Here is an 8,682-nt window from a genome sequence, read left to right on the forward strand (position 1 = left end):
TCTCTCACACTTTCTGTATGTTTGAAAGAAAACATTGTTCTGGAAAGGAAAAACAAGATATACATGGGACCATGGGAGAAATGTGATAATGTAAAGAAATGACTCTAAAGTTTAAAAGTTTGGTACTGATACTTTGGGTTGTGTTTAAAAGACTGAAAGAGAGTCCTTATTTTTTAGAGACATACACTGAAGTGTTTCTGGATGAAATGTGTGCAGTTTGCTTCAAGGACCTTAAGGGGCAGGGGGTGGTGGAAGAAGATTGGTCATGATGAACCTGGGTGATGGGCTGGTGAGGGGCTGATTATACTCTTCCTCTCCTTTTGGTTATGTTTGAAATTTTCCATAACCTAAAAAAAGTAAAAAAAGAAAAAAAAAGAGTACATGAAAACCTAAAGTAGTTCATGTCACTTCCCATATTTAAAACCCTCCCTTGGTTTCCCACTCAGCTAGGGCTCTTTCTAACTCATTGACCTCAAGTTCTCCATTGTCCACATAATTCTATCTTCCCATCACAGGGAGTTTCTGGCTGTTAACTCTTTCCAGCATTTATTTGATACAGAGTTATTGGACACCTACTATGTGCTAAGCTCTGTTCTGGACAGAGTGATAAGACAGGTTGTTCATCTTAACAGAGCATATAGTCTAGAGGACAGGTATACTGTGTTACATGCACAAGGGAGATGTGACAACAGAGGGAGGGAAAGGGGCTCCATGAGCTAGGGTGGACAAGGGAGGCCCTCTGCAGTGCTAGCATTTAAAATGAGATCAGACAGGGGAGTCAGACAGCAATTTGATGGAGGAATGACCTTGGGGGACAGAGGGAATCGCTAGTGCAAAGGCCCTGAAGTAGGATGGACCATGGAATATACCAGCACTGGAAGGAAGGTAAGTTTGGACCATTGAGGGTAGGAAAGATCCCCCGAACACAGCATACTCCTTCCCACCTTGAGCTCTCTGCGCTTGCTGTTCTGGGATGACCTTGATCCCATCATGGCCTAGTTCAGTGCACAATAAAAACAAGAAGTAACATTGATAACGTGTACTACTGACCACTGTAGGCACTGTTCTAAACTTTCCATTGATTACTGAATTTCATCCAAACAACCCAGAAAGGTGGAGAGACTTGGCCAAGATTACACAGCTAGAAAGTGGCCTAGCCAATCAGTTACCCAGGCAATCTGGCTCCAGAGCTCGAATAACCCCACCGTCTAACTCCCATCGCTCCCAGTACTCGCCAGACCTTGTGGGTTATCAGACTGAAGACATACCCATGCAGGGCCTTTTTATGGGCACTTCACGGTCACTCCCGTGCTGGGCGGAAAAGTGCACCATCACAGCCCCGGGGAAAGGTGCCAAGCGTGCCACCCTGGGCCTAGCACTAGAAGCTCCCGCCCTCCCAAGAACTCCCGCAGTGATGCTACGGAACTGCCGCCCCATCCCCTCGCGACATCAGAACGGCGGCGTCGAGGTGGGAGGGGCTGAGATTCTTGAATCACCCAATGGCGAAGGGAGCCGGGGCGCTATGCAAATAACATGTTTTTTATTGGGCGTCAGCTTGCTCAAAGCCTGGCGTTCCGCCCCGCCCTCTCACGAATTGGCCTGATTTCTTTGCAAACGCTTTGAGGGCAGAAATGGGCACCCGGCTCTTGAAACTCCTTCCGGAGAGGGAACTCAAGCTCCCAACGGAATTCTCGAAAGGGAGGGGGACATAGAAAAGGAAGGCGCATATGTTGGGCCCTGTCTCAGTGATCTCTAAGCTCAGTTTCCCCGAGTTCGGTCCTGCACGTGCTTGACTCCAGTCAGCCACCGTAGGCCCTGCAACCCGCAGTATACTTTCTTATGGCCCTTCTACCGGTAGCTCCGCGCTTGCTCACCAACTTGCCTGCCTTGCGCATCCACCCCTCCTTCCATTTCTTCTCCCCCGCAGCAGCCTCTGCTGGCCGCGACTGCGCGTGCGTACTGACGCCCCCACCGGCCCCGCGTGGGAGGAGGGGATGGAAATGAGGCTGGGCCGGGCAGCTCACGCGCGCTCCCTCCCCTCCCGTCGCTGGGCACGCGCCGGACCGTGCAGCTTTGCCGCGTCCGAGGGCAGCGCAGCGGCTGCGGCTGCCGCTGCGGGAGGGGCCCGGAGCCCCGCCCCCGGGGAGGGGCCTTCCGCAGGTGAGGCGGGCACGGGTCCGGGCCTGGACGCCTGGGTCTTCGGGAAGTGGACTGGGGGCTAGACGCCAAGATCTCCCGGAAAGGAATCGATTGGCGTCCTGATGCATAGGTTCTGGAGGGACTGCATTGGTGCCTGAGCCTTGGTAAGGTGCATTGGTGCCCGAATGCCAAGATTCCGAGGCGTGCATTGAAGCCCGGACGCTTGGGGCACTGAGGGGAAAATCCGTTAGGGGTCTCTGGATCGCAAGACATACCACTTCTTTCTGCATCTTCCTCTAGGTCTCCCCTACCCTCCACGCTGGGGATGAAATTTAGCAACAAGAAGGAAGCAGTTCACGCTGCGTCAATGGACTGAGACTAAACCAAGACTCGGGTAAAACTACCTATTGGAGGTGAAATCCCGCCCACTGAGCTCAGGCTCCTCCCCTGGGACAGAGTTGTAAAAGACCCGCCCTCTCCTCTCGAAGGCCCCTCCCCTGGGTCTGAGTAGGTCTGGGTCCTGTCTATATAGCCCCGCCCATTCCCGTCTCTGCTTCCACGGCTGGGAGGTTCTGGGGAGGGGGGGAGGTCCCGCCCACTCTGTGTAGAGGCCTAGCCAGCTCTGCGCGCAGGGAAGCCCCTGCGTTTAAGTAGTAGAGGCCCCGCCAACTCTGCTCGCGGGCTCCAACCCTGGGTCCAAGTCGCGAAGGGTCAGGTTTGCATAAACCCCGCCCGTTGTGCTCTTAGGCTCCGCCTTCGCGTAACGCCCGCCTTTGGATTCAAGGCTTAAAAAGACCCTGCTCCTAAACAGTCTGGTCCCTGATTTTAGGCCATACAGCCCTATCCCCGTCAGCCTGGTAATCACCGGCATCGCCTACCTCCCTCTGGGTTCCTGGGCCAGCAAGATGCTGGAACGAGATGCAGAGTCCGCGGCCGGGGACACCGATCCTAGTCCTACTGGCAAGGAACCAGTAACCAAGGGAGGAGGTGAGAGCGGTCCCGCCTGTGGGTAGGGGGGCATTCTACAGGAATTGGGGCTAAGAAAATCATATTTTGAGGGAATCTCAGGGTGCAAGTTTGAAGGCCTAGAGTGATGACCATTTGGGATACTCCACAAATACGTTCTGGGGAATCCTACTATTGGCTTTGGGGAACTTAAGTGATTTTTAGGGCTCAGAAAATTAAGGGTCAGGGAGCTTGATATGCGGAATTTCAGGGTGATCACTTGGGAATATACTAGAAACGGACATCTTAGCTTTGGGTTTCCAGCCAGGTAACCCTTTGGAGCCCCTTAAGACGATGCATGGCAGCAGGTGGGGAATAGAGACATGTCATTTGAGGAATCCCAGATGACTCTTGAGGTGTCAAATTTGGGGAGGGGGAAGGGAAGCCTGGCCTAGATTGAGGGTGTTGGCTGATGCCTGGAGCCCACCAGCCCTCCTGTCCTGTAGCTCCCCACCAGGGCTCGCCGCAGAAGCCCAGCCAGTCGGTTCCAGGGCCTGCCACGTCCGCGGGGGCGCCTTCCCGACCCCGCCGGCGGCCCCCGCCGCAGCGCCCGCACCGCTGCCCTGACTGTGACAAGGCCTTCTCGTACCCGTCCAAGCTGGCCACGCACCGGCTGGCACACGGCGGCGCCCGCCCCCACCCATGCCCTGATTGCCCCAAGGCCTTCTCCTACCCCTCCAAGCTGGCAGCCCACCGCCTCACACACAGTGGTGCCCGCCCACACCCGTGCCCGCACTGCCCAAAGGCCTTTGGCCACCGCTCCAAACTGGCAGCCCACCTCTGGACCCACGCGCCCGCCCGCCCCTACCCGTGCCCCGATTGCCCCAAGTCCTTCTGCTACCCCTCCAAGCTTGCAGCCCACCGCCACACGCACCATGCCACGGATGCCCGCCCCTATCCTTGCCCGCACTGCCCCAAGGCTTTTTCATTCCCCTCCAAACTGGCCGCCCATCGCCTCTGTCATGATCCCCCAACGGCACCAGGCAGCCAGGCCACAGTCCGGCATCGCTGCTCCAGCTGTGACCAGGCCTTTGGCCAAAGACGCCTCCTGCTCCTTCACCAGCGCAGCCACCACCAGTCTGAGAGCCAGGGGGAGCGCGAGTGAATCCTCCGCTTGGCTCACAGCCCCCTCTGCTACCAGCCTGGCTCAGTAAAGAGGTGGCATTTTTAAGCTGGGCTGTATGGACTTGCCTCGACCAGACAGCTGGCAGGGAGACTGGCTCCACACTGGGCTCCAACTTATAAGGCTGAGGAATTCTTTGCTCACCTGTTGGGGGAAGAGAAGGTGTCTCCCACAGAGAGTTAGCGCTAGGCCCCAAACCATGGGCTTGGAGCTGTGGTTTGAAAGCAAGCCCTGGTTCTCGTTTTTCCCTCCTATCCATAGGGCAAAAATAAAAAGTCAGCTAGCATCGTTGGTTGATGAGGAATGTGGGGAAACAGGGTCTCTCCTTATTGTAAGTTAAATTGGTGCCTCCATTTTGGCCATTTGACTGTCCATAAAAAATTTAAAATGCTCACATGCTCGTGTCAACTATTCCACTTCTAGGAACTTATAGATAAACTCAAGCGCTGAAAAAGGCATAAGGATGTTCATATGTTCAAAAAGGCATAAGGATGTTGGGAAACCACCCAAGTGCCCATCAAGAGGGGGCCAGCTAATGAATTACCGTACAGCCATAGAATGGACTATGTTGCTACAGGAAAAAAAAGCTCTATTTGTACAGATGTGGAATGAGTCCCTAAATATACGAAATGATAAAAGCAAGAACAAAGGGCACACTGCTAATAGTATAAACATTTTCCAAAGCTCAAGCTTTGGAGCCAGCCCTGATCCACTACTTATGAGCCAGGAGACCCTGGACAAGCTGTGTCACTTCTCTGGACTCAGATGACTTATCCATAACGTGGGAGTGCTAGGAGGCCTTGTAAGGGCACAAGCACCATCTCTGGCAGTGAGTTTCCTTCTTGGAGCCTGTTTCTCCTGCTGTAAAATAAGAATGAGCTCACAGTAGACTGTGCTTCATTCTTCAGATGTGTATTAAGGCCTATCACGTGCTGGACCCTGCCCAGGGTGGTAGGCACAGACCAGTGAACAAGGTGGGCCTGGTCTAGTGAGGGAAGTGGGCACTAATCAAGTAGTGGCCAAAAAAAGAAAAAAAGAAAAAAGTAAAGCAGCCATCTTCAAGTCTATCTTGAAGAACAAAGTAGGGGAGGGAGCCTTGCCCTCCACCCCCACCCCCAGCCCAGGTACCAGGAATGATTTCAGAATCCTAAGAGTGACATCTGTGGTGTTGGCCTGGGAACAAGCGAGTGGAAGGGAACCGAGGGCTCAGAAACGGCCCTGTGCTCACAGGAGGTCCTGACAAGTGACAATCCCCATGAGTAGATCAGGGGTTGGCACACTTCTTCTAGAAAGGGCCCAATAGTATATATTTTTAGGTTTTGCCGGCCACACTGTCTGCCACAACTACCCAGCTCTGCCCCTGGAGTACAAAAGCAGCCGTACGCATGATGATACACAAATGAATGAGTGTGGCTCTGGTCCAGTAAAACTTTACCAAAATGATAGTGAGCTGGATTTTGCCTATGGGATGTAGTTTGCAGATCTCTGCTGTAGGTGAATGGGGCAAGGACAGGCTCATCTGTGAATGAGCTGAGAGATCTGGAAGAAAATTAAGTGGGATCCTGTGGAGGCAGAATAATGGTCCCCCAAGAAGTCCACATCCTAATCCCCGGAACCTGAGTGTGTTAGTTCACATATGGAAGAAGGGACTTTGCAGATTCATGATTAAGGATCTTGAGATGGGGAGATTATCCTGATTATTCCAGGGGGCCTGATGTAATCACAAGGGTCCTGATATGGGAAAGAGGGAAGCAGGAGAGTCAGAGGGGATATGACAATGAAAACGGACACCAGAGGGACACAGGGCCATGATTCAAGAGATTCAGGCAGCCTCTAGAGACTGGAAGAGGTAAGGAAATGGATCGTCCCCGGAAGGGGCACAGCTTTGCAGACACCATGATTTTAGTGCACTGAGACAGAAGTTGGGACTACTGACCTACAGAACTATAAGCAAATAAATCTGTGTTGTTTAAGGCTACGAAGCTTGGGATAGTGTTACAGCAGCAACAGGAAACGCACAGATCCTGATCTCATACCATACACAAAAATAAGTTCCCAGTGACTTAAGATCTAAATTTGAAAAACAAAATAGATGGAAATGATAAAGGAGTCTATCTTGGCAACCTCAGAGGTACAGAAAGAATCCTTAATATACAAGAAATGTACATCACAGAGGAAGAGACTGGTAGATCTGACCGTGAACAAATCAAGTTACAATTATGACAAGAGATACAACACTGTAAGACTGTACACCAGGCACATACTATTACATAGAGGGTTAGAGAAGAGCTTTTTGAGGAGGTCGAGTTTTACTTGCGATCTGAAATGTGTGGATGCAATGAGAGATGGTTTGTGGAAGTATCCAGCATCAGGGGTGGCAAATGCAAATTAGCAGGCCGCTGGATCAGCCACTAACTAGACCCAGTCCCCTGGGCAGGGCCTTGGGGAAGGGGTGAACGAGGGGGAGGATTAAGTGCCCCCGACACCTGGATTTTGCCTGGAATAGTGCGGTTCCCATCAAGGTTTATATACAGAGCTGTCCTGGAAGATTTCCTCCACAGCAACCATACCACCATCAAAGTTTCAGGGACACAAATGCATTTGAGAGGTGTTGGTCTGGTCCAACTGTTGTCATACAGACGGGGAAACAGGCCAGGAGAGACAGCATTTGCCTGCACCCACACAGTGGGCCAGTGCTGAGCCAGGGTGGATCCTGAGTCTCTGACACCCTGACCGCCCGCTACTCCTTATACAGGTCAAGCCAGTTACTGCCTGGGGGCCTTTGCACCTGCTTCCTTGGCCTGGAATGGTTCTCCCAGACTCTCCCTTACGTCTCCCAAGTCACTGCAGAGGGGTCAGTCCTCTGACACACCTTCCCCGCTGACAACTCTCTGAAGCACGCCACCCTGTCCCATCGCTCTATAACACTGCCCTGCATTCGCGCTCAACGCTGCACAACACACTCACGGTCTCTCCCCCGGCAGAATGTCAGCCCCATGAGAGTGGGGCCTTGTGTCTGCTTCTCACGCCGCGGTCCGTCCCACCATCTCACATACGGTGGGCATGGTAGACAGAATAACAGCCTCCCAAAGATGTCCACGTGCTGATCCCCAGAACCCAGAATCTGCTTTGTGGCAAAGGAGAATTAGGGTGGAAGGAATCAAAGTTGCTAATCAGCTGGCTTTAAAACAGGGAGATTATCCCAGATTATCCAGGTGGGCTTGGTTGTAAACACAAGGATCTTTGAAGGTGGAAGGAGACCGAAGAGTCAGTGTCAGAGTGATGTGGCATGAGGAAGACTCCACTGGCCACTGCTAGCCTTGAATACAGAAGGGGAACTGGGGAAAAGACAAGGAAGCAGATTTCCTCCCAGAGCCTCCAGGAGCACAGCCCTGCCTACACCCTGATTTTTAACCCAGTGAGACCCATTTTGGACTTCAGTCCTCCTGACCTGGAAGGTTATGAATTTCTGTAGGTTTAAGACATAAAGTTGGTGGTAATTTGTTACTGAGCTCTGACTGCCCTTCACTCTGCTCCAACCCCTTCCTGCCCTCCCCGGCTCCAGGATAATGTCCGAGCTTCTCAACCCGGCATTCGCAGCCCTTCGGGACAGCCCTGTTCTTTGCTTCTGCAGTGACGTGAATGTTCCTTATCCGCGCGCTATTACAGCACCCACTGAGCACTTGGAATGTGGCCAGTGTGACCGACACAGTGAACTTTTCCCTTCATGTCACTGTGGTTCATTTAAATAGCAGCCGGGTCCAGGGGCTACTGTCAGCACAGCTGCAAGGACTATGTCCATCCTTCCAGACAGATCTGCCCCTAAAGCCTCTTAAACAACTGACCCTGACAAGCCAGGCTAGTTCCCACTTCCTGGCCTCTGCCCTCGCCACGGCCCCTGCCTAGAACCCCATCCTAGCTTCCGCCCAATTCTCTAACACCCCGCTCAGTTCTCAACTTAAATGTGGTGGAAGCTCGAAGGGGGGTAATTAAAATACCCCTTCACCCTGTTCTGCCACTGCTGCTGACAGTTCTATAGCCACTTCTGAAAGCCCTGGAGAAAGGGAGGTACACGTGGCCCAGGCGAACGGACATGGACTTCATGAGCATCCAGGCCTCCAGCCCAGGACCCACAGAGGGATAAACACCACCCAGCAATGGGCTCAGAGGGCTAGAACCCCAATTCCCTGCCACCTGCCACCACAGGGGTAAGTGGCCAGGAAAAAGTAACAAAGAGCTCTTTCCCTACCAAACCCTTGATGGAGAGCCCCTCATCCTTCCCAGGACCCCATGACAGGGGTCTTGAGGCAGCCAAGACACCTGACCCTCAGAAGGGAAGCAAAAACCAAACATATGACAGAAAGCTGGGAGCCTCGAGGAGGATCAGGAGATTTCCGAGTAAGAGGGGCAGCTGC

At 52.9% G+C, this 8,682-nt stretch overlaps 1 protein-coding gene across 4 annotated transcripts; it reads left to right on the forward strand.

The window, feature by feature from the left end:
* Nucleotides 1-1,604: 1,604 nt before the first annotated feature.
* Nucleotides 1,605-4,661, forward strand: ZNF575 (zinc finger protein 575). Of its 4 annotated transcripts, none has more exons than XM_045774608.2 (4): nucleotides 1,605-1,952; nucleotides 2,440-2,533; nucleotides 2,969-3,126; nucleotides 3,591-4,661. In XM_045774608.2, exons 3-4 carry the CDS (start codon nucleotides 3,045-3,047, stop codon nucleotides 4,247-4,249), a joined length of 741 nt encoding a protein of 246 aa, XP_045630564.1. In that variant the 5' UTR covers nucleotides 1,605-1,952; nucleotides 2,440-2,533; nucleotides 2,969-3,044; the 3' UTR covers nucleotides 4,250-4,661. The 4 variants fall into 4 exon arrangements, with proteins under 4 accessions (XP_045630564.1, XP_087726966.1, XP_045630480.1 ...); XM_087870840.1 differs by lacking the exon at nucleotides 1,605-1,952 and adding an exon at nucleotides 1,972-2,160 and having other exon boundaries at nucleotides 2,440-2,552; XM_045774524.2 differs by lacking the exon at nucleotides 1,605-1,952 and adding an exon at nucleotides 1,974-2,160.
* Nucleotides 4,662-8,682: the final 4,021 nt, after the last annotated feature.

This window comes from Ursus americanus, chromosome 21 (assembly GCF_024610735.1).
Source record: "Ursus americanus isolate L20-20 chromosome 21, mUrsAme1.1.p, whole genome shotgun sequence".
Taxonomy (NCBI): domain Eukaryota; kingdom Metazoa; phylum Chordata; class Mammalia; order Carnivora; family Ursidae; genus Ursus; species Ursus americanus.

Coding starts and splice junctions, on each gene's coding strand:
- ZNF575 (XM_045774608.2), top strand. CDS start 3,045: ATGCTGGAACGAGATGCAGAGTCCGCGGCCGGGGACACCGATCCTAGT. Junction 3,127..3,590: donor ACCAGTAACCAAGGGAGGAG/GTGAGAGCGGTC, acceptor CCTGTCCTGTAG/CTCCCCACCAGGGCTCGCCG.